The 27,141-nt window shown below is 40.4% G+C and overlaps 1 protein-coding gene across 4 annotated transcripts in view; it reads right to left on the minus strand.

Annotated features, from left to right (window-relative positions):
• LOC121952593 (protein turtle homolog B-like) overlaps window positions 1–27,141 on the minus strand; it is a 194,231-nt gene that overhangs the window by 151,290 nt on the left and 15,800 nt on the right. For all 4 annotated transcript variants that reach the window (XM_088088353.1, XM_088088352.1, XM_042499364.2 and 1 more), the window contains exon 2: window positions 3,525–3,716. In XM_088088353.1, coding sequence (XP_087944479.1) covers window positions 3,525–3,716 — 192 coding nt within the window. The remainder of the gene's footprint in view (window positions 1–3,524; window positions 3,717–27,141) is intronic.

Here is a 27,141-nt window from a genome sequence, read left to right on the forward strand (position 1 = left end):
TCTACCACACAAAATAAAAGTAAAATTTTATATCTCTCATGACCATGAAATTATTATTCTGGTATAACGCTCAGGAGGGAAACGCAGCTTAACTCTTGAGATGATCCAAAATGTTTGCGATTGTTACTTGCACTGAATTTTCCTCACACTGTGGAAACTCACATTTCATTTGTTATGACATGACTGAATGCAGGATAAAAGCTCTTTGATTCACACACATACCAGAAGGGGGGATTATTTCTGAAATTTCATGATCAGAGGGAAGGAAATCAAAAGCAGGCAAGGGGAAAATCCCTCTCACCTCCCCAGCAAACTTCACCTTGAGCACAACACATAAATAATGTGAGGTAGAAAGAGCTGCTGCCTCTAAAGGAATGTCATCTCATTAAAGCTGTCTACCATCGTTAGTAAACGGATTTATTACAGTCTACACTAGTAAGCACATCACTGATCAAAGAAAGCTCCGTCAACACTGTGATGGTTTAATGCCTTTGTTTAAAGCCTTTTACTAAAACAAAGGAAGAAAAAACAGGTTTAGTCTAGTAAGCTGATAAATAAGCATAATAGTTGCAATACTTGTATACATTGTAGCATCAAATGGGCAGATAAAATCCCTACAGCTCTGAGACTCCACTTATGGCCCATGGGCCAAATCCGGCCCTTGAGATGGTGCCAAGTGACCCCCAACTTTTTTCTAATTCACAACAAAAATAAAGTGATTCACGCTGGGATTTTTTTTCGTAATTGTAGTATGCATGAGGTGCCAGAGTGCATAAAACATTTATCAAAAAAGTGCCAATAGAGGTTCCCCACGTACCCCCCAACAGAGGTCCTAAGCCCTAATGTCCTACTGTCCTAATCCTAGAAACTACCTGAAATCCAAGAAATGTCCTTAAATCCTGAAACTTCCTAAAATCCTTTGAATGTCCTAAAATCCTTTGAATGTCCTAAAATCCTAGAAACTTCCTAAAATCCTAGAAACATCTTAAAATACTAGAAATGTCCTAAAATCCTAGAAATGTCATGAAATCCAAGAAACTTCCTAAAATCCTGGAAACATCCTAAAATCCTAGAAACATGTATGGGTTGCTGCAACTGGCCCCAGTCATTTTAAAAAGTGGCCCCCAATCTAAGCAAGTAGAGTATCCCTGCCTTACAGGATGTAAACTGCAGCAGACAGATGTTACTGTGATCATGCATGCACATAGTACACACAGCCAAAGATGCCATTATGATACATGATCACTCCCCATTCTCTACTGTGCTGAGGTGTGTATGGCTGTGTGTACAGGAGTCGGTGGTACAAACCAACATAACAAAGTCACTTTGACTTAACTGCAATCATTTCATATGATGTGAGTTTATATTTAAAATCCCAATGAACAAAAGTTCTAGGATTTTAGTGTTTTTGCTTCAGTCATGTGACACAGAGTATGTGGGCATGACTTAAATACAGTGAGATACAGAGCTATACAGAGATAAAGGAGCTGCAGAGGACTGTCTTCAAACTTACCCCCTCACCTGATTTGTAAGATCAGGAGGAAGAGGAGGATAAATGTGAAAATGAGTCTTTGGAAATGATAACAACATTTTTGCCAGCTGAAATACAGACACACACCTCCTACTAAGATACTGCTCCGTCAAGTGTGGGTTTATAGCATGGACAAGGTTAGCTGATCACCCCAAATCATCTTTGATTGGAACTAGAATTAATACTGACTGTTGACCATGCTTCAGATGTGAATGTTGCCACACACACATGTTCAGCCCCGTAGTACAGAAGGTCTATACAAGACCGAATGTTTCCCCCTCTGTTCCTGAGTTACCGTGTTGAAAAAGGGCCAGAAAAGTGTTTTTGCAGAACATTATGATGTCATATTGAAGTTGACCTTTGACCTTTTGAATATAAAATGTTTGTTTTTTTAAATCTTCCTTTTACCTTGTATCATGTCATCATTTTAGAATATTAGACATTTGTCTGGAATTTTATTATAACTAGCACGTGAATTCTTTAAGTCAAGTGACCTTGATCACCAAGAAATCAATCTAATCAGTTTATCATTGAGTCCAAGTGGATGTTTGTCAAAATAGGCACACCTCGAGGTAATGTTCAGATATTGCGTTCATGAGGAGACAGTTATACGGACAGATGGACAACCAAAAACAGAATTCCTCTGGCTACAGCTGTTGACAGCGCAGAGGCCAAAAAAAAACTGGACCTGATTCAAGAGCGAGTCATCAAAAAAAAAAAAAAGGGATTTTGATACCACAAAACAATATTTTTTGACACATTTAGTATATATCTAGTGACGAATGAATAATTACCACAAAAACGCAGGATTAGATTTAATTATGGCTTTCAGAAATAAATAAATATTTAAAGAGCCCCTCCAGACACGTTTTAAGAAATATAAAGAGACTTTGCTTTGAATGGTAATTGAGTCTGATATGGTTTTTTAACTTCTTAAAAAAACCTGAATTTATGAATATGCTAATATTTTCAAACACATGATGTCTCCTGCTTTACTGAAGAGTATCTGCACTGGAGACATCACACTTGTCTTTCATACTGGACCGTGACTGACTTCCAAACTGTGATGTCATAAATTCTGCTGGTGCGCCCAGGTGTTACACTGAGATTTAAGCAGGGCTGTACCCAACTTAGAATTATGCCAGTCGAACTGGATTTGGCTGTTTATTACAGATATTTGACAATTAATTTTGTTTTCCATATGAAATTTTAAAGTCTGAACAGGCTCTGCTGGATATTCAATGTGACAGCAACATCCACATCATACAGTAAACAAGTTAACGGCACTAACCACGGATCATAAAATTATGCAGCAAAATTATTTTCCAATACTAGATCAACAGAAGCCAGAGACTGTGTCATAATAAGTTGCTGTGAGCTGTAAATTCACCACTTCTTCACCGTACGGTGCAGTCTCTCTCTCCCTCATACCGCTGCCTGCATGTCTGCAGCTGCAAAGAGTAGTGTGACAGTTAAGAGCACTCTGCAACAAATTCTGGGGACCAAAATGTCCCCAGAATTACATTTTGCAGGAAAAAATCAACTGCTCCACTTGAAACAGTCTCAGTCGACTGAGGTCTTCCGACTGATGTTTTGAACCTCAGAGTTTCAAGGGGCAGCCCTCGCTTTAAGGTGAACTCACAGAAACTTTCCTCCATCAGCAAATGAATGTGAAAACTCTGCACAATCGATCATTGTGCACAGTGAAGCTAACAGTAAAGGAAGAATTAGCAAATCACCTTTTAAACAGGAGGGAAAAGCAACCTAACACCAGCTAAAACATGTTTTATGGTAGTGGTTTAATCTGTGACCTTGCTGCAGTGATGCATAAGTGTACTTAAGGGTGTCTAAGTAGGTGCCACACATCCAACACCAATCTCTGATGCTGATGACAAAAGTGACGACCAGAAAGGGCAGTGAAAGGTTGCTTTTCAACCTGATATAAAGTCTCAAGTCATTTACAATGTGAACGTGAGTGCTTTCACCATCTTACCGGCATATTCCGGGTCCACATGAGGAGGGTAGAAGCGAAAGTTGATGAAGAAAGGAATGGGCATTCCATACTTGAACCACTCCACCACATAGGGCTGGCCGTTCAGGGGGTGGGACACGTCGCATCCCAGGATGACGTTCTCTCCTGCACGTGCCGTCACAAACTGGGGCTCCTCTCGCACTCCGTGGGCACCTGAGGAATAGCATTCACAAGGTAGCTGGGTCAGCTATCAGTCTGCAGCTTATGGCTAAAAGCCCATTTTAAACCTACGTACTGTGTATCATTAAGAAGTGCAATTTCTACTCAGCATTTCACACTATTACACTTAAATCATTACACATATAGATTACATTCACGCCAGTACACAAAGAAAAGAAAAGAAAAGAAAAGAAAAGAAAAGAAAAGAAAAGAAAAGTTAACACTGAAGTCTATGAAAACATGGATGTTTCACACACATCTTCCGACCAGCAGCACAGAAGATCTCTACAATCCGCACAGTTTCAAGGTGGTCACCCAAGATTAGTGTAACTAATTCAGTATCTGAACAAACCTCTTCCCTTCTGTTCCTGAGATATGACGCTGAATAATGGACAGAGCAGTGTTTTTACAGAACATTATGAAATCACTGTGAAGTTGACGTTTTTCATATAAAATGTCAACACTTCATAACATTATCCTATTAGACATCTGTGCCTATAAGTTCTTGAATTATGGCCAAAAACATGTTTCATGAGGTCACCTTGAAATTGACCTTTGACCACCCAAATTCGGTGATTCTTGAATCCAAGAGAACTTTTTTGCCAGATTTGAAGAAATTGCCTTAGGGTGTTTGTAAAATATGGTATTCGCAAGAATGACGCAGATGGAAGGTCACATTGACCTTTAACCTATGATCATCAAAATCTTATCAGCTCATCCTTATGTCCAAGTGCACATATGTGCTAAATTAAAAGAAATTCCTTCAGGTGTTTCAAGATATCGCACTCACAAGAACAAGACAGACAGGGTCACAGTGACCTTGAATTTTGAGCTATGACCATCTTGATCTAATCAGTTCATCCTTAAGCCCAGGTTAACGTTTGTGCCAAATTTGAAGAAATTCCTTCAAGGTGTTCAAGATATCGCGTTCATGAGAATGTGATGGACTGACAGACAACCCGAAAACATACTGCTCACAACTATCACCAGTGCAGAGGCATTACAAAATACTATTTTTTGTTATTGTTAAAGGTTTGAGAATAACTAATGACAACCACAGGACCTACACCAGCTTTTCTCTATTGTTGAGTGAACAACAACAGTAACAAATAGATGATTCACTTCAAGGGATAGTTCATCATCGAAGAAAATGTGGGTTTTTTTCACTTTCTGGCAGAGTTGTAATAAAAGATTAACTGCACACTTAAGTCTGAGTGAGATATTTATCTTCTTCTCTGACTCTCCACTAGAAAGAAAATAAGTGATTTCCCAAAAAGGCTGAACTTTTGTTTCATGGGTATTTAACAGAGGTCTAGAATGTGAGGTAGGGGGTTTAAGTCACCTGTTCAACAGTTTGTTTGAGCCAGTGTTGACACTGCATTTAACACCTTTCATTGACCAGCATGCCTCTCTAATCTTGAGGCTATCGTCACATCAGTCAATTTGAAGTAAACAAGGCTGGCATGGTAGGCTGACTCCTCTAGTCGAACAGAAATGCCACCGTGCACATGAGAGATGGTTCCGATTAGAAGGAAATATAGCAAGAGCGTCTTTATAAAGCAGCAGAGTTTCACTCAGGAAGTGAGTGTTTGTGTGCGATAACACAAACATGTGCTAAGCTACAAGTTCCATCAGTCAGGACGCCAAAGACTGCCAGTGACAAATCCAATACAGAGCCGAGGCTAATGGAAGGGAAAGGAAAGATTAACAGCACTCACAGACACATAAATGTTATTCATCTCGACAAAATCTTTTTCATCCAATGCATCTGACAGAATGCTGGCAGACCAAAACATGAAGAGGTAATGTGACAGTAATGCACCTGATGCTCAATAACACGCGCACCTTTACCCTTTAGCATAAAGACTCTACTCTGTTAGCTTCGTGATGGAGCAGACCCATTGAAGCTGTGTGTCTGTGGGCTAGCTACTGGACCGTCACATCGATCCCCGGCTAATTACTATGTAGCTTGGCCTTATGAGCGGAAACCCAGCGTGGTAGCATTTTACCAGTCGATACGGCTAATCAGATGTACTCACTGCTCGTCCCTCTGTGGCCTGTAAGAAAGGCGAGCAGGCAGTGAGTTCCTCCTGCACACAGATGATGGTCTGCCTCTCATTAGTGAAAGCAAACAGTGTTGGGCGATGTGTGCACAAGGAACCAACAGGACTTTTTCTATTACATCTGCAAATAACTAAGGCAAGGACGAATCACTAATCTGTTATACTCTGGTGCAAAGCATAGCGTTACCGTGAGTCTGCAGAAACATTTTCAGGAACTGACCAACAGAGCTGGAGGCATTTATTAATCAGCTTAAACTCTTCCCACACCCAAGTGAAGATGATGAAGAATTTTTAGAAACCTGTGCTATGGAAAATGATAAGTATGGTGCACAGCCTTTTTTAGACTTAAAGTGATAGTTCAGGATTTTTGAAGTGGGGATGTATGAGATACTTATCTATAGTAAGTGTATTGCATACACTTGCTCGCGGTTGGCGCACTCCCTGTTTGCAGAAACTGACAGGACTCACCCCAAATCTCAGCATTACACTGCTGTGGTGTGAGGTTGACATTAAAATGTATTTTAGCCACATTAAAAAATGCCTTCCTAAATAAATCAGTCTAAGCAGATGCTGTATTGGGTCAAAGTATGCAAACAAACTAAGATGCATGCCCCCAGAGATGCATGAGGCCAGGATATAGTCAGGCCAATCAGAGGCCACCCTACAGTCTGCATAACATGACACTGTCTGCAACACGCTCCACAACATCAATGGAATCACTGAGTCTGTGGTGGATTTAATTTGTTAAACAATAGAAGCAAACCATGCCCAAAACTTTGATTAAATCATTCCACTGAAAGAACCCATGAACAACCAGAACCATCCAGAATACCATAAACAAACGCATTGCAGCCTACAAATTAGGCCTTTTGTTGAGAAACAATTAGAAATCAACACACCACAACAGAGGAGGACCAGAAAAACACTCAGAAAGGACCTACAGGAAGAAAATTGAACTACAAATTCGGAAACCTATGACACTAAAGAACTATGACACGTTACATTTGCTTCTCACTACCCAGCATACTGGATGTACCACAGTTTGCCTACCACCCCAACTGATTAAAGGCACAGACACACCAAATTAACATTAGAGAACTAACAGCAACAAAAGCCCCCTGCTGTGTCACGTTACGTTGTTGTGTCTTGGCCAGAAAGTTGCGCATGAACACATTGCAGAGATTATGGCCAATGAGAGGAAACACCACTCCATACCAGCTGATGGTCGTCTGTAATCGTCTTTCAAAAAGGAAAACAAACAGGGTATTAAAATACTGTTGGGTTAATTTTAGCACAGTAGCGACAGAGAAGAGTGGCAGAACATCGGGCGCATTAAAAGTGAAACTAAACTGTTCATTCTTCTGGGCCTAAAACTCTTTCACTTACAAAAGTCCATCGATCTGATCAGCTGTGAATGTATCAACAGATCAATTATCCACAGAATGAGTGACATTCAGCTGCAAAAGAGATAAAAAGAAGTCCGGCTGCTGCGCTGTATTCACGGACCCGCAAAAAACGTTGGATATTAGAGTGAGACCCACCCCCATCGTCACCTCACATACACTGGCAATCTAAAGAAAAAAACTGAACCATCAGCCCATCAGTCTCTAATAATTCTGTGGGAAACTGCTTGGAAAGTTATCCACGGAGGATTACTGTAACAATTTCATTACATACAACAAAATTCTAGGATTTTCCAAAACTTTCAATTATCTTTACTGATTCTATGACTTTTCCAGGTCTGGAAATAGGGCTTGACCGATATGGGAAAAGTCTTATCACTATAATTTTTTCATTTCTGTCGATATCAATATATAACAATATACATCAAATCACTATTTCTGTCAAGCTTAAAGGTTCCCTTTTACTCCTAAGTGAGATATGAAGATATCATAGTTCACTGACACAGTTTCATTTGACCATGGTGTTGGAGTGTAATAAACATTATTTCTTCAACTTTCCAGCATTACGTAAAAATTAAAAGCTCCATCTTAAACAAGCTTCAGGTAAATATAAGCACATTGTGCTGATAATGGAGAACCTCTCATGACTGCAGGACTCTAACTGTGAATCTTCTGTGAAATGTCTGTGCTATCATTCTACTCAGGAAAAAAAACCTACTCCTCCAATAGCTGCCAACAGCCAGCCAACATTCCCAGTTAGAGAAAGGGTGAAAATAAGGTAATGTGCCCATGGCACCAGGCCCCCAAAACATTATCTGCCCCTGGTAATAATAACGAGAGCTCAGCGCGAGCAGCTGGATGAGACATGGAGAGATGCATCCTGTTGTTTTTATATAATTCCATCCAAAGTCTGATTAAACCTGAAACTAACACAAAGTAGTCTGTAGAAGTCTAAAGAAGTCACTTTCCACCTCTGCAAATGAGGCCTTTTCAGACACTTTGGTGCTGTGAGAAGAAGCTCCACTCTGTTTATCTGTCTCGCTGCGCTGCTGTCAGACCATCAGCTGTTTGATCCGCAATAATTAAACGCTGTGGAAGCACATACGACTCTGTTTTCAAGCACTTACCTGTACTCTAGAGTCAAAGTTGTTCACTGCATTTGGTTTGCCGCGGCGCTATTCTTATTATCATTGGCTGTTCGTGTTGTCTGTCAAAACATGGCTGGAATGCATTGGACATTCTATCGACTACGTCTCATATTTCAATCAAGGAAAAGTTATTTTGCAATTGATATCATTATTGTTTTATCGCCCAGTGCTACCTGGAAAACATGATTGTGAAATTGAAAGACTTTTCCAAGTTTTCCATGACCTTGGGAACCCTGGGCGCATCATCCAGCCATGAAAGGTGGCTTTTGGCTACTGGATGTTACGGATGTCAAAATTACTGCAATTGCGGTATTTGACGACTTTGGAATGAGAACAGGCTGGGGGAAGCATGAAAGGCCTCCAGAGTCACCTTGAATGGAGATCAGCATGAAAAGCAATCCAAAAATCTCGATTTTACACTTAACAGAAGATGTTTACTGTATAATTAGGTGTAGTTTTGAATGTCAGACTAATGGGATAAAAGCACTTGCAGATTCAAAATGAAATTTAAATCAGCAAATACAAATAGAGCTGTGTTTCCCCAAACGCAGGGCTGCAAGGCACAGCACACTTTAACCATTTCAACAGAGCACTACAATCACCTGGTGAACTGCAATGCACAATAAAGGATATCTGTGAATTATTACATCATTCCATCATAGACCTATCATTTCTACACAGCATACAGAATATATCACTCTTATGTAACATATACAGAGTGAATTACATCACTGCTGAGAGGCTGTGCTTATCACAAGAAGCCTGTGGATTGGTGATTTTTAATGTGCATATGTGCTCCCGTGCTTTCCAGCAGAACCAGATAATAACTGAGCAAGCGTGCTTTTCCCAGTGGTGAATCCCCCTCGCCACCCCCACCCCCTCACTCACACACACATGCACACACACCACCTCAAGCAGCGCTACATGTTGATTGGCTGCTGGTGACATCATGGCAGATAGCACAAAAACAGGCCCCTTGGAAGGTATGACTTCACTGTTTGTAACTGATGAGACGGAGAGGGAGCGAGAGAGCCCAACACAGAGAGAGGAGAGGCAGAGCTGATTTGCCCGTCCCCACCCAGAAGAGTTCAGCTCATTTACAATGAAAGACCCGGGGGAGGCCACCATAGCACGGTCGAACCACAGAGTTGCACACACACATATACACACACAGGCACACACACGCACACACACACACACACACACACAGAGTACCTAGAGTGTGAGCAAGACGGAAAAGGGAAGGGGAGGGTATGTTTGCTAGGTATTTGTTATTGTTGCCAGGAGTACTGTAACACTTGTGTAATCATGCTACTTTTAAGCCACCAGCAGATTAAAATATATTGTGCTGCAATATTAGTTTTAATCAGGGGAGGCCACAAGAGAGCAATATGCAGATGTTAATTTTTGGGGAGGGGGTTAAGGTCATTGATGTAGGCTCAGGGCCTTTCTCAATCTGCATCCTTGTGTGTACCATTGTTCCTGTGAAACATCATCTTTTGCAGCCAAGTGCTGCCCCAATGCTTTTGCATTTTACCAAGAATAGCTGCTGCGACAAGGACACATAGCCTCTGAATATGGGGCGTGCACTCTACTAACTAAGCTACCCGGCACCCCCACCTCTGGGAATTTTAAGGCAGGAAATCAACTGGGTTCCTAATATTGGCAGATTTACAAAATTTGATGGTTAATCAAAAACTCTTCCACCCTCAGCTCATTGGCTTCTTCTTTATATTAGTGGTTGATAAAAGGAAAATTTACTGTCATGTTTGCATACATTATTTTTTTCAGGGTTCTCAAGGGTTTTGTTTACCTCTGACTGTGGCAAAAGTTCTATTTCAACATTGCGTACATCCAGGCTGTTCTCATAAACTGTTCTGTTATGCCAAAATGTTGTCTAGACCTGTCTCAAGTTGCTTGTAAACAATGAGCTGCACTCAGGAAAGTGGGTCTCGACCCAGATATCTTCTGACTACACTGGATCTCCTGAAATATTGGCCATTGCTCCCACTGTCGATAGACGATAACTTAGTCTGTGGGTTCCCAGATTGTTGGCTTTCTGAATGCTGCAGTGTTATTTCTGCATAACAAAAAAAAAACTTCAGATTGTTTATCAATTTTAGTATGTTATCAGTTGTTTATCTCTTTGCCTCCTTCCTTAAGTTTCAAAAATGTTCAGGGCTAGGAGGGGGGGCTAAGACACGCCCAGCCATCCAGTCATACCACCTCTCGATCCACAGCACCTCCCTGCCCACACACGCAAAGCATTGGTTAGTGAGAAGGCCGCAATGGGGGTTTCAGTCGGTGATGAAAGCAGCATCCTGCTACCAGGATCCGCCAATATCAAAATTTAATTGCAATAGTAGGTTTCAACCTTTAGAGAGCAGCCACTATACATATTTACAAACAACATGTAGAATTTTAATTCTTTGCAGTCAAAAAGAGTTGGACCTGAATCAGTCAACAACACTACAAAATACCCATATATACTGCTTTTCAACTGAAAAAAAAGTGGTTTGGGGGTTTAGTTACACTGTGCTTGAAAAATATATTTGAAAAAGACTGCAGTGAAGCTAGCCATCACTAGCATCTCCCTGATGTGATGTGATTTAATAAAAATGTGTACCACACATTGATCCATCCAGCTCCCCACTTGAGTTACTTTCTGAATATTATGTAACAGAAATATTTTCATCTTAAAATATTTCATCTTACAATTTTCTTATTCTTTGCTCTGTGCTATTTCTTATTTTTTTCTCATATTGCAAAGAAATGGGAGAACATCTAAATGTGATGTGTGTTTACGCACTGTTTGATAATGCTCTGGTACACTACATTTCTAAAATCCTGTGTGATTTATGAGTGATATTTAAGTCCAGGTCCTAGGCTGCGTAAGATAAACTGTTCCTCCTGTGTTCTATGACAGTAGAACAGAGGAAATATGACAGTGTAATACGGTGTGACAGCACAGACAGGCTTATTTTCACATGGAAGCTTCACAGAAAAACTGCAGTTCTATATTTATTCAAGGTGACAAACGAGTCCGTGCATGAAAATTCACTGAAATGCAATGAATAAACAATACAAATATGACGCACTACCACACGCACAACTCACTCTGGAGTACTATTTCAGTTGAGACACTTAAATCACTGAATATACTGGAGCTTCCCCCGTCCCTGTCTCAGCTGCTCCCCTGGCTCCATCCCAACGCTGTCTAGCAATGACAACTGGCCCACTCTGCTAAGTGCCAACAAAAATGAAAAATAAATTAGATTTTTACACAATACAACATGAATTATTGATGACTATAGCAAGGTCAGTACATTATCATACAGCCTATTATTCTTAGTCTTCCTGTATCTTATTCCTAAATTGAACTCGAAGGTGGTAAAAAAAAATAAATAAAACAACAGCCTGGTGAAATTAATGGCGGCATTAATAATGTTGCCAGCCTATAAGCTAAGGGGATGTTCAATGAATTGGGAGCATGTAATACTTGTGTTTATATGTCACTGCTCAACAAACCACAGGACAGGTCAGCCTGAGCAGCCTGTTTGACGCTGGACACCTTCATCAGTTTTCAAAAACTAGCACAGGTTTGTGTATAAAGGCTGAGTGGTATACTGATAACATGTGCTGTAGTGGAATATTTCCTCTTTCTTACTCTCACTTGGCCTTTAAACACCATCACCATCTGCTACCAAAATCTGGAGGCTTAAATCACATGGCTCAAAGTTATGCAGAGGCTACGGAGGCAGCCACTCACAGTCCCAAATGTCAAATAGCAAACACTTGAACCATTCTAGCTAAAAAAACTAAGGTGTATTTGCCTTGTTTGAATGCTGACCAAACTATTCACTCGCTCTTGTTTCATCAGATTTTACTCTCATCTCAGAACAGAGAGAAATTACAAAAAACTCTATGGCAGAGACATACATGACTCAGAAGCATGCCACACGGTTGAGATTTGGCTGTTCAATGCAAATATTCAACAATTTATTCCTTCTTGCCTATGTAGAGTTTTTAAAGTTTTAACGGTTTATTGGGAAGTGACATTTAGGTAATATAGTAAACAAGTCAAATGAACCCTCAGAGCTAATGCATGCCAACTGCACCAACGACAGTTCGGAAGAAACATCATCACAACATTTTTGTCAACACTAGAAAAGCCATAGATTGTACCATATTAAGTTGCTGTTCGCTGTAAACTCATCACTTCGAAGAAGAAGACAGAACATAACATTATGAGTCGTTCTTGTCTGGGTCCACAGCTGCCTGTAGTGAGAGCAGCATGAAAGCAAGGAGCGCTAAATCAAATCCAAAATGTGCCCAGAGGTAATTTGCACACTGAGAAAAAAAAAGAATTCTGTGCTAACATGCTTCATGAGGTCACATTGACCTTTGACCACCAAAGTCTAATCAATTCAGTCCAAGTGGATGTTTGTGTCAAATTTGAAGAATTCCAGCCTTCATTGGGTGGATTTCCATTACTTCTGCAAACTAAAATTGTAAATTTAAAATATCCCTCATGAAAACACATAAATTTAGAACATCAATTCGAAAAGGCATATTTCACAACACTGTACTTTTTTGGCTTTTCTAGGTCACATGATGCTATGGCTATGTGATTGTACTGACCGCAGATACAGACTGCCACTGTGCCAGAAATCCCGCTTTGGAAGGAGTTTTGTGCCCTCGGCCATAACAGTTTAAATAGTGCAGGCATATTGTAACAGGCTTGTTTTATGTTTGCTGTTATGTTCTTTACTGTCTACATCCTGTGTGTTACCTGTGTGTTTATTTGTACAGACGGTGAAATCAAATTTCCTCCATAAAGGATGATAAAGTATAAATCTGAATCTGGAATTCCCTAAAGGCATTCCCGAGATAATGCATTTACGAGAATGGGACAGACAGAGGGACGCACAGAGAGAAGGGTGGATGGATGGAAAGATGGATGGATGGATGGAAGGACTGATGGACGGACGGACAACCCCAAAACATATTGAGGCCATGGCCAGCCCGGAGGCATAAAAATGACTGAAGGACCTATTTACAACGGTGTCTCCGACTGATGATCCAATTTCTGGACTTTCAGAGGGCAGCCCTGCTGTTAGCGGGTAAGAGTACAATCGACCCTATACCTGTATATTCAGACAAACCATCATCCCGATAATAACATGGTACTAAAACAGGACTCTAATCAGATGGAAAACATTTCTGCATTTGAGTCCAAAGAGGGAACTTTTAAAAAACAGAATCAAAATAGTTTCCAGACTCAAAAGTAGTAGAAGAGTCCACTAAGGTCCTTCTGCTCCCCTGCATGACATCAAAGTCTCGTACAGTTTGAGATTAATACAGGAAAATGTGCAAAACCAAGTGAACTAAAGTATATTCATTGTGCAAATACCTCTTGCAGGATGAAATAATCCATTTGGGAAGAGCAGTGAGAGAGAATAAATAGTGCACACTGGTGTGTTTGAAGTCATGGCTCATTTTAAATAGAAAGAAAACTAGAAATCAGCATCTGCACAGTCAAAACATTTTGCCTATGAGCTTATGGAAATTGCATTACTCATATTGGTTTGTCAGCTTGGGCTACAACCCTTAGATATATCAAGGTGGCTTAAAACACTAATGCTGTACTAAAGGGGGGGGGGGATACTTGACCTAATTCTGCTCTCCTTCTCTCAAGCAAGCATCCCTCATCATTTGGAATTCACGGGAGATCTTCCCAGGGTGCAGAGGCATCTGATCCCTCCTGCATCACATGAGGAGGAGAGCAATGAAACGCTACAAGCTATGTTGGTTGTAGCCTTGATATTGTAACGCTGCATACATTTGTGAATAGTCAGGATGGCAACACAACAGGGTTGACTTTCAGAGGCATTTAATCCCAAATGCAATTTCCATTGTTGTTATTCCCTGCAAACAGCTGAAGCCGGCGGTCAAGGTGACTGTCTGGTTTCTGTCAGACAACAACTTTTAAACACAGACTTCAGGTCAGCCAGTTATATCATGCTGTTGCCGTCAACAAAATGTCCACTAACTATCTTGTCCATTAATCCTGTCCTTCTCCATGACCCATATTTCTTGGTGCTGATGCTTATCATCTGTCCAGACAAATTCCTGAATGATGTGAAGTGACACATCATCCCTCAGCAGCAATGCCAACAATTCCACCCAAATTCAACTTAACCTGTACAGAGCCTCTGCAGCCACTCCTATCTTACAGATATTGCTGATGACGAATGTTTAAATCCTCAGCCCTTTGCCCCGTGTTTACGATGCAGTCCCCCCTGCCTGCTTCCTCTCCCCAATAGAGATGTTCTACAAGTCAAATTTATTGCCTGTGAGATTCTTTGTGGCAGCTGAAAAATTCAGACAGAGCAGATAGTTCAGAAAAGAAAAGGTGAAAAAAGGCAAAGTCAAACTGATAGGGCCAAGGAGCAAAGTTCAGAGAGGCATTTGAATATTAATCCTTTCTAATTAATTGATTTAATTGAGTAAAAAGTCTACAGACCTTTAGAAAGCCAAATGGTGAAAAGACTTGATTTAGTAATCTATGCAAAAAAGGTTCAACGTCATCACACCAGGTCAAAGTGCGAGGCTCAGGGTCAGCTCATGGGGCAGCTAAACCAGGGGAGAGATTGACAGAGAGTGCCCATTAATCAATAGCATAGGCAGACTGAGACAGACCATGAAATTACCATGAAAGTTTCGGAGTTGTGTTTTAGATCCATAAAATATGTTGGATGCGAGGGTCTTTTAGCAGGTCATGATGGAGCGGGTATTTTGGCAAATACAGCCCAGAGACAAATTTTGTCTGAGGCGAGAGAGCACACCTTTTTTGGACTAATGGAACCACTAATGTAAGTAACCTACATCTGCGCAGTTTCCCTGTAACTTAGCTTATCAACCCAATCGTGAAAATGAACGTTAGAGGTTGTTAACCGTGAATATAACATTTTGTAACCTCATTTTGTACCAGATATGTTCATATTTTACGTTTCAACAATGCTTTGGTTAACATGTGGGGAGGTGTAGGCACAAAAACCCCTTGGTTATGAGCAGGAAAAGACCATGTTTTGGCTTAAAATACATGCTGTTTTAAAAAGATTTTTCTGTGGGCATTTTGCATTGATTGGACAAGACAGAATGCCATATGACATGAATATGATATGACATGAATGACAGAATGCCGGACGAAGAGCGCCAGCATCAGGGTGAGGCTGACCCAGCTTGGACCAAGAGCTGGTCCTCTACCAAGCCTTCTTTCTGGCTAATGTCCAGTCGCAAGAGAATAAAGTGGATGAAATGTGATCGAGGCTCACTCAGCATAGGGAAATCAAAGACTGCTCTGCACATATCTTCACAGAGACATGATTAACCCCTAACATCCCAGATCAAGCTGTTGCATTGGATGGGCGTACATCCTTGGCAGTCATAAGGCCACAAGACTCTGATGCAATTCAAATAATGCACTACATGAATTGAATGATGCCACCAGGAGCAACATGCCCAAGCAACCAGATGGAATCTTCATAGTAGCTGCTGATTTTAATCAGCAGTGTAGTGGGATCAAAGACAAATGTAATTTAGTTTTTTAAACTTTGTTTAAAAAATGACCAATAAATTTACATTCCTTCTACCTCTGTACATGGGACGCATGTACTATCCACTGAGCTACCAGGCAACCCATTAAAATACATGCTTCTGGGAGCACAATCACGGTTTGAAATGCTGTTGTTTATTGGTCTCAAATAGGTATCTGCACTTGGCAGCCATCTTGCCTAAGCACGTACAACTGTATAGTTATGCATGGCGATTGATACTGCACAGCACTTCTCAGTGAAAATATATTCCTGAGCACATGTATAAGAGTTTTGGTAAAAACAAATTAAATGCCAATATAGATTTGTTTGAAAGCTCTGTGTGGTACCTTTATCAAACAGCTGCAGATGGTGCACATAATAGACAATAAGCCAACCAGCCCAATGTTTCAATTGGACATTGTATAATTCAATATTGATTGTTGACACAAAAACATTATAATGAGGGTAATGCACAATTCAGTAGGGATCCTTTGACATAGAATTTCTTTATTAATATTTAAATATGTGTCCTTTTTAATACTTCGAAAGCAAATTAGCTTAATTTCTTTCAAAAACACAGGCAATGAGAAGAAATGAGCCAAAAATTGGCGCAAAAAACTCCAAGGAAAAAAAATTTTCAAAAAACATTTTTAAACATATGGTTATGATAATGCAAAATGTTTTTTGGACATTCTTCACATGCTTTTCTAAAAAATAATGCTCCATATCAACTCGTTTCTTGCAAATTGCAGTAACTCATTGCCTTTTTTGCCATTTTTCCCCATGTTTTCAAAAGAAAGCATACCAATGTGTTCAGATTTTGAAGGTTTAAGTACTTGTGAACGTGTCTGAAAACAAAACACGAAAAGTTATCTCAATCCAGGTTTCAAACGTTTTTACACATATGCAGCATTTAAATATAATACATGCCATAAAATATTAGTCATACTAATTTGACTGTTTTCTTTTTTTTTGACAGCAATTATCAAGGTGGGCCTTTTATTTGGTGGCATACGCACTGAAATAGCAGAGGACAACAAAATGTTTTGCAGCAGTCTGATGCTGGTTGCACGAAATGAAACAGCGTGCAACATGACTGCAGTTAGATGCTGCAGACTGAACAGATACCTGCTGCTTTCAGGTGGCTGTAACAAGTCACTAGTGTAAAGGAAAGGCCCAAGCTAGTTAGACCACGCACATTTCCACATCTTTTTCTTCCATGATAAACTCTGAAATTCTGCCAGGAGTAATAATAATACATTTTTTTAAGTAATTAGAGGAGTGTGCGATATTACAGGGTAAAAGACTTATCTATCAAGTAGTAATAACTCTTACAAATGCTGGCCAAAGGAACTACTAGTAAGGATATATTTGAATTTTACTTGGGAAAAGTTTTGAACCTGTTGCAGGATTTTATCTAAGAGCCTCAATTTATGCCATGTTTGCCTGAGGACAAAGAAGTGTGTTTGAGCCTCTTTCATTCTGTTGGCTGGATTTAGGGGCAGATGGCTGAGAGAGGATCAGTGGACTAAGGAATGCTCACAAAAGAGCAAGGGTCATCATTAGCATCTATTTCTTTTTATTGACTGTCAGTAATACTTAAAAAAACAACAAAAAATCAACTATACTGCAACTGTATGTGATTTCTAAAATAATCATTTATTTTATTTTGTATTACAGTCAGGTGCATTTTGCTACTTTGGTTAAAATGACCAGTGTTGCAATGTGTTGTATTGTGTGAGCCACAGACCTCTTTTAAACCTGTAAAATAGTGGGAAAAATCCCTGTTGCTGCTGTATTCAGCTGTTACTGACATCCTCATTGCTGTTTAGATGAAGGTTCTGTGTTTTCTTCCTGCAGCATGGCAGGTGTGAAAGCACCTGCCATGCTGCAATTGAATCAAACTCTGGCACATTTACACCCTCTGTGCAATCCGTTTGGGAAGGTGAGAACGCCCTAATCAAACTTGGGGCTGCCATAGAGAGCCGGTGTTGGAACTCTTCCAGGTGAAGCCGAGAACAGTGTGTGAGGGAGAACTAATCGGAATAAATGCTGCACATTATGGGCTGACTATGTAGAGATGCATTCTTGTCAGGAATGGTGTACGCAGACATTTTGCATCTGTGCTGCTGTCAGCATGCATTACAAGCTTCAGCCTGCCACATTTGTTTTCCTTGTAAAGGAACTGGGAACAGGTCAGCAAAACATTCCATCACCTCCAGTGTTCCCTGTACATTCTGGTGTGTGATAGCAGTGCACCGTTGTTTAGAGCGTAGGTATAAATACACACTGACATTCTCACTTGCAGCATCTAGCAGATGCTCTTAGCCAGAAGGACTAACAATAACGTCCTAACTACACAGAACCCATGTGATGACATAAGACCATCCATTCTCAAAACAGAATAAAATATTATCTGGCACTGATCACTACCAGCGAAAAAACAAATATTAAAATGCACAATAAAACCACACCAGTTTGCAGTGCACTCATGTCACATCATTAATCACTAACTAAAAGTTGAGCATGGACATTCATTCTTGACATTTGGGATACATACTGGGAGTGTTACAATTTATCATTTTGGAACGATAGACCCATTCACTGATCAACAATCCAATATCATTGACATTGATACAAGGTGAGAACATCAGTCCGTATCATAATCTTTAAGATGGACATTTATATTGAATCACAAGTTATTTTTTAACCCTTGACAGAAGTTTGAATCACTGCATGAATAAGTGATCAGTTGATCCTGTCAGAGCTGATCAGATCGATGGATGAGAGGAGAAGCAAAGTGCAGAGTGAGTGAATGCAAACTTTTAGATGGAGCACAGTAAACGGTTAAGTTTCACTTTCACTGGGCATGGTGTTCTGCTGCTCCATCTGTGACAACAGTTCGACCTGCATTCCAGAGTGTGGCACAATGAATAACCAAATGATGAAAATATTTCTACAGCAATAGAAAACCTATGTGTGGTGGCAGATGCTTTACTTGTCGCAGCTCGCCACAAATAAATAAAGCCCTGTACTATCAGATAAATATTCAGGCAACCTGATGAACCTAGCTGGCCATCTCACTCCACAAACTTCTTGGTGCGACATTCGCTGCTCCTTTTTTAACAATGTTAGGCTGCAAAAATGTGTACACAGGCTGCAATTTTAATTTGCGCAATTTAAGGGTTAATGGAAACCAGCCTATTGTCCAAAGAGTCTATATGATATGGTATTATGATGAAAGTGGTAATTTACATCCCTCGCAATGATTGACTAACATTTGCTGTTTTACCTGCAAACATGCAAGTTTGATGGATGACTATAAAACTGTGATCCTACTGTTTTTGATTCCCATGTGTGGTGTTTTCAATACATTTCAAACTGTTCTCCTTTATGATTTATGCATATAATGAATAATATTATCTTCCAAATATTGTGTGATAGCCCAAAAGTCACATGTTCATATTAAATTTTACACTTCACCCTGATTATTCTAAATAATATATTAGACATTGTATCTCTTGTACTGTTTGCTCCATATTGCTCAGAGACATGAGGGGGACCACTGCTCCCAGCTTTCCCTCAATCATCAATGACTCTTGGATGTCTGGCTTTTTATAAGCCTTTTTTTTCTCCCTGAAAATTACTGGCCAATCTCTAAGGTGCCCTTTGCTGCAGAAGTCCCTGCAAAATTGTTGCCTTTAAACTCAAAATGATTTCCAGTAAGAAAAAAGAGTGACATTTTATAGAATATTATAGTCACTACTACGTGACTCATATCAGAGACATGACAATTGTTTTTCTACATGTTTCAGCGACATGATTTTCTCTCCACACTGGGATTAAAACAAAACCTTTTATAAAATAGATCATTATCCACAATGACAGCCTGACGTATGGTGATTAAAGCTGCATTTTAACTGTGTCAGGAATCCTGTTTAGAACAGGAATTCTTTTCTCTTTTTGAGCATTTTGGACAGACTATTTGTAGCTTTCCACTCTGCTTTGGCAGCAAAGACAGCCTGATGACTTATTTCTGATAGTTTGTTTACACTAGGCAGGTTTCCATTAACCCTAAAATTGCGCAAACTGAAATTGCAAACGTAAAAATTAAAAAATCTGCCTGATGGAAACACGTTCGCAAAAACGTTTTTAGGCTTGTATGAGGTGGTATCTCAGGTGATTTAAAAAAAGCCATACTCTGCAAAACAGCAATGTTAATCCCTTTTTTTGCATTTATAGGTCACATGATGCTATGGCTGCTTGTCCGTAGGAACTAGCTCCCTCTGGTATGATGCAGCAGGAGCTACAAGAGGTGCTATTTCATCATATAACTCTTCAAAAGTTGAGCAGAACATCCGGAAGTTTTGAATCCACAATTCCTCTGTGAAATCGTAAACTATCACCTCCCAGAAATCTCTCATAAGTGGCTGCTCCCACATATAAGGGGCTCACCTTTCCATTATCGCTCATATAACACATTTATGTGGACTTGGATTGGAAATAGTACCAGCTAGTGTGGTGGCTGCAATAGAAATAAACATGCCCAGAGAAGAAGTCCCAGAACATCACTCAGTGGAATCACAGTCATCTCACAACTTGTATCTCGCATATTGTAATTCAAGCCATGTACACACAATAATATATGAAAAGTAGACATGAAATTATACTGTGCACACTGACTATGGTTGGTCTAAAATATTTAGATAATCCAGATCTGCATTGTTAATATGTTATCTGTTCCTGCTTCAGTGAGCAGACAGTGATCGGGAAGCTCCCGGACTCTCTGACCACCAACACCTGTCTGCTGTCTGCCCATCCACCATAATTCTCACTCATGTTTGAGCATGCACTCCCTACAACAAACGATGTTACATTTAAACATGTGAGCTGCTCTTAAACCCGGTCTTAGTCATTTTCACACAGTCATGCTGCAAGCATCAAAGCTTGTTAATGGCATTTTACAAGTTGTTTCTTTATCAGCTCTAATCTGCATGTGTCATGTAAAGCGCCAGGCAGTGAGTATGCACACTGAGCCCACAGTCAGGTGTTGCTGACCCAGTTAAGCCTTATATTTTCAATTGCAGCTATTGCGATATTAAAATTGCATTCTATTACAACGCAACGTCAATTTAAATATGATTAGTGTCAGCCCTGATGCCTGCATGCTTTTTTGAATGTGTCTGTGGCATTACATAACTTATGATGGAGTTTACTTTGGAGCCCAGCTGCTTGTCCTCTCCTTCAGCCAAAACCACTGGCTGCCCCTCTTGGCAGCTTCTAAAGATTACTTTAAGGCCAGATGTAAGCTTTGATCAAAATCCTTCAGTAGACTGGGTGTAGATGTGAATACAAATCAACAGCACTCCCCCCTGCATCGCTTCAGTCATAGTTCTGTGTGTCTCAGCATCTTCTTCTTTTTCATTAATATGCCTCATCTACTGTGTCTTTCCATGGCAGTGTGAGTTCTCTAATGCAAGTTAATCATTAAGTGCTGGACTGGAGTTACAGTCGGCCTCACTGTCTTTGTGGACGACAAGTATTGGCTGCTTTTGATGATCTCCAGCCTCATTCTGGGAGAAATCATTAAAATAGGTTTTCTGCAGCAGACACACACACACACACACACACACACACACACACACACACACACACACACACACACACACACACACGAACACAATCAAGCAATATCTACAGTAGACCGTCAACTCTACTCCTATTAGGAATGGTAGTTTCTTGCAGTTCTCTAAAAGCACGTTTGTTTTGCCCGCTCTAAAGCTATATTCAGGGAAGCAGCTGTGTGCTGCAATTTAACAAAGGTGGGCCAGTTAACCACATATACATTTACCAAAACAAATAGTTAGACCTCATTCTTTAAGTCTTTTTCTCCTTTAAAATCGAACAATACTATCTGAAAATACTTGCCATCAGTGGTGGTTGAAGTGCCTGAAAGCCTTACTTAAAGTACAAAATGTGCCAGAAAATGACTTAAGTTAAGGTCAGGTAGAACATTACTTAAGTAAATATCTTAAAGTATAGTATATATTTACTGTACTTAAGTTCTTTACTACGAAAGTAAAAGTACAAGTAAATTCTGTTAATAAACTGCAGTGGTTAGAATTTTGAGGAACATAAGGCACCTTGAAAATGGAGCGTACATTACTAGGGATGCACATATGATAGCATTGTGAAAATGATCCCCATGTACAGGGATCTACAAAAACAACTAAAAAAGGCTGTGGTATGCATGCCAGGCCAGTTGTTGGCGTTGTTACTTTGTAATGACACACCATAGAAGAAGACCATGTGCGTGTGCCTCTGTGGCATCTCCATTCTCAGAGGATCTGTGCGTTGCCAGTTTACACAGCAACAGAAGTGGTTGCGTTTTCATGAGATTAAATTTTGGAGAAATCGCGTACTATGGGCTCTAAACACAACAGGCAGTGCGATTAAATGCTCATGTTATTTTGTTATGCCGAAAGTTTTAATTTGAGTCGACTGATCTGGCTCAGATTTGTGAAAACAGGTCTATGACTCAATGGGTAAAAAGAGTGAAATGATGCCAGGTGAATCCTTCCTACAGCACTATGCAACAGTCACAATGACCCGACACAGGAACATTCTAGAACTGTTTTCCTGCTCGATTAAGTGGCCTGCAAGCAGGTAATATTTCAGTATCAGCAGGTTTATACTTGTAGAATATCTGTAAGCATGTATGCAGTAGGCTTAGGCGATATCACGGTATTACAGTATACCTGGGTATTTAGTAAACCCAAAGGTATGTTTTTCAATACCGTCATAAATACAGGTGCTTCTCTGTCTATTAAACTCATTGTATCGGTCTCTACTGGTGGAACAGACAGCTGAGTTGAAAGACACAGCGACATCTAGTGGTGGAGAGAGAATTTACACGACGGTAAACAGCCGGTGGCCAACAGGCAGAGAGAGAGACTGTGGGGAATAACAGCATGTTTTTTACATCTAACTTGGTGAATTAAGAAATTATTTCAACCAAACCGGAGCTGGTGATTGTTGGTACAGTCGACTTACTTGCTTGATTGCTAGCAAGAGTATTTAATTTTGTTTCTGTCGAGTTTGAATAAGGTGTGTTTTATGATGAGTTGACAAGGCAATTAAAGGGGGTGCACCACACACTTATACCATTATATACAGTATACCCAGTGGGATTTCAGGAAGGTATGAAGGTATGAAATATGACACACCACACAAGCCTAGTATGCAGAATAAATGATAACAGTCATTCTTTATTTGTTTTTTAAAAAGTAACAACTCTGACACTTAGATCTCCCACACATACATGTTTTGAGTGACAGTTTAATCAAAATGCTGTTCGGACCAAAGTGAAGGAAACCCAATCTTAACAACATGAAAAGTTGTATTTCTCTTAACAGGCACAGGGACTGTGCAGCTGCTAACATGCCAACCTTCTGCTCCTGAACCTAGAGTTTATCTGCAGTTGTCTTCAAAAGACAACTCTAAAAACTCCAGGACATTGAGCCTGTGTGCTGACAAGCTGACATCTGGCAGAAAGCAGAGGGAACACTTGCTTTGGAAATAAATCTCTATAGTTATATGGGCTATCAGCCCGATTAGTCACCATGTGTCTCCACAGGCCTGACTTGTGTGTGCCAACCACAATCAATAAACAAATATCTAATCCAGCTTTGACAAAGGAAAAGGCCCAGGAGCCACCCGCCATCCTCAAGCCTCTGGGATGTTCCATTGTGTACGGCTGCTTATTAGGAAGTAATGTGTGGCTGTCATTGCTCTGACAAGGTCATGGCATCACACCAGATAAGGGGACATGGCATCAGGTCTCACTATCTAAGGCAACACTATTAAAGAAGCATTTCAATGATATAAAGGAGGCCCTCGCATAAAATTGGGCCGTCTCTGCAGTAGAAAGCACATGCATACACACATGCATAACTAACAAGACTTTGTGTTTAAATAAAGCACTAACGCATTGAAGTACTAATTATAAATATCTGTTGTGGAGAGAATGGAAAGGTTGGTTAGCTCATATATTAGGAAGCGGTTGGGTGCTCCCAGGTGTCTAAGTAGTGTGGAATTGTATGGGAAAGGGATACTTCAGCTGCTAGTATCTAGCTTAACAGAGGAGTTTAAGTGCACCAAGGTTAGGGCAGAGTTGTTGTTAGCCAGGAGTAAGGATGCAATAGTTAGGAGTGTGGTTCCAAATCCATCCAACGGGAGAAAATGGAACCCAAGAGCGGCAGTTCAGGACGCAGAGGCTGCTCTTAGGCATGCAGAGATAGTAAGTAATGTTCAATTTGGCTGGGGAGGTTCGGGGCTTAGGCCAGGCAGTAAGTTAGGGAGGAGGCAGGGGTGTGGTCGTCTGGAGGGAGCTTGTGACTGAGAAATGCAGGTAGATTTAGGAGGAAAGCTTGTTATTCCAGGAAATAGTCTGTACTAATTTGAGGCCTGACATAGTGCTGTGGTCGGTGAGTCAACGGATTGTTTATTTCATTGAGCTAACAGTCCTTTGGGAAGCCTCAGTGGAAGAAGCCTATGAAAGGAAGAAACTGAGGTACACAGACTTACAGGCAGAAGCTGAGGGGAAAGGATGGAAAGCTAGGGTTGAAGTGGGATGTAGGGGATTTGTAGCTGGATCAGCTACCTCTCTCCTGGGGGAACTGGGAGTAAGGGGACAGAATTTTAGGAAGACAGTGAGGGTAATGTCAGATGAGGCAGTTAAATCCATTCAGTGGATTTGGATTAGGAGAAACAATGGTAGTTGGGGACCAGCAGGGGGACCCACTGAATGGACAACTCCTTGAGATCAGATGGAGAGATCCACCAATCAGTCCTCTCAGGAGAAAATCCAGGAAGTGTGAGGGTATTTAGGAGTGGGAGTGGCCAGTTTGAGTCTCTTTGTGTGAGACTATGCTGCCGTCCAATTAAGTGTGTTTGTTGATTCTGCCAACTCATCCTTATTTCTCTTACCTTGAGTCTTGTATGTGAGTTGTAGTATATTGGCAATTGTGATGCATGTCCTAGGGAAGGTAGCATCAGCACAGTCACTACCTGGAGTTTGTATAAATGGAGCTTGGGCCTGTTGAAGGCGGTATTGCTGTTAGGGCTGTGATAGCCATGTGATAGCTCAGCTTAGCCTTAGCCTTGTAACTGTGATAGCTTTGTAGTGGTTTAGCTTAGCCTTGTATCTGTGATAGCCAGGTGGTACTGCCACTACCTGGAGCTTGCACAAATGGAGCCTGGGTCTGTTGAAGGTGGCAGGACTGTTTGGGCTGCATAGGAGCAGTGAGAGCTGGCACTAGGGGAGTGGCTTTGGGATGCCAGAGTTCACTGCCTCGCCTCCTGGAGGTGTTGTGGGACCAACTAGGTGAAACACTGATGAAAGGAGGTTCCCACCTGATGACCCCAAAGATGCGTTGGTCTTAACTGCTCTCAGACCTTTATATTTAAACCATAATAGCTGATTGGTGACCCTAGTTTCTTTAGTGTGTATATTTCTGGGGCACAAGTTTCTTGTGCTCAGTTGAAATCCCAGTCCGTGTGACGGGGAGGAGGGGGAGGTGGCAGAGCTTTCAGCCGGATCCAGCGGGGTTGGTTTTTAGTCCGTTCAGACCTGCCACCCTGGCTCTGCTTCCTCTTTCTTTCTTTTCTATTACTGCTCTCTGGCCTTTATATTTAAGTCATAATTGCTGATCAGTGACCCTAGGATCTTCATTGAGTGCTTATTCTTTTCTGGAGCACAAGTTTCTTGTGTTTTAGTTGAACTAAACCAGAAATCGCAGAACTGAGGAATTGTACCATAAGTGAGGAAACACCAGAGGCAGAATAAACCTATGAAGAAATTAATAAATCAACAACAGGTTAATAAATAATAAACAGGTAAAGATATAGATAAAATGATGATAAATATATAAACAATAAATAACTAAAAAAAAAACTCAAGCTGTAGAGGCAAGATAACAGCACAAAGTAAAATAAGTCAATATGTTAAAAAAAAACTTTTTTAAAAATTAATTAAAAATTAAAAAAATTAATTTTACATGAAATATTAAAACTGTGGAACAGATTAAAATGTGTTAAAAAATAAATAAATCAACTATAAAATAAAATAGAATAAAAGATCATCAAAAATAAACGTTCAGTTGAAAACTAAACTAAAAAGGTAGGTCTTGAGTTGGCTTTTAAAAATATCAACCCCCTCTGCGGTCTGATCATGCTAAGCGCCTGATCAGACTAGTTAGTGCTCCAACTGCTGGGTGACAAAATGTGGAATGGTCCTTATGAAACAATGACAGCCGATGGATATTGTATTCCAGTTTAACAGTGAGCTAAAACATGTGTCTGAAAACATTTGCGGTGAGAAATCTTCAGCTCCGTTTTTCGGCCTCTGTTTTCACTGTGCAGAAAGCAGTATGGCGCCTACTTCCTGTCACAAACTCTTGCTATAACAGTTACAAGGGGCATACATTTAAGGAGAGATAAAAGCAGAGCAGTGACATAATATTGATTTATATATGATTAGCACTGCCTAGTTTTACAGTTAGGGGTGGGCAACATAGCTTTAAAATGACACTGGTCAGATGGAGGTAAATTGGCACAGTCCCTTTAAAGCACAACACAGAAACCAACATGTTGAAATTAGCAATAAGTAATTCTAAAATAATTCTATTTTTTAATTCATCCCTGTTCTGTCTTGGTACAAACAGACTTTTCGAAGTCCTGCAGTTTTACTCACAAAAATATGAATGGATGCCTCATTGTTTCAGAAAAAGAAAGGCAGGATGTGCATACATTACAGCAGATACTTAACAGCACACTCTGATCATAAAACAGGATAGATGGCAGATATTTGGGGCACAAGTCCTGTATTGTTTGCAAAATGCTGTCGCCCGACCCTCACAGTAAGCACATTTTAGCTGTTAGAGGAGGACATACAATGCTGGCTCTCCTAATATGTCTCTATTTAGACATGACAGCTCTTCCCTGCTCACCTCATGTCCACAGTGCACTCTGTCTGCTCTCAGCACACACCACCTCCCTCTGCCTCTCTCCACAAAGTGCACTGCTGTCTGTTTTCTTTAGCATTCACACATAAAGCTGTTCATTTGTACACATTCTCCGCAGGCTTATCTGTGATATTAACATATCTTAGCTCTTCACTGATGCTTTATGTGTCTGCATTGTGTCTT

This window comes from Plectropomus leopardus, chromosome 15 (genome assembly GCF_026936395.1).
Source record: "Plectropomus leopardus strain MGB_pleo_1.0 chromosome 15, ASM2693639v1, whole genome shotgun sequence".
NCBI classification, from domain to species: domain Eukaryota; kingdom Metazoa; phylum Chordata; class Actinopteri; order Perciformes; family Serranidae; genus Plectropomus; species Plectropomus leopardus.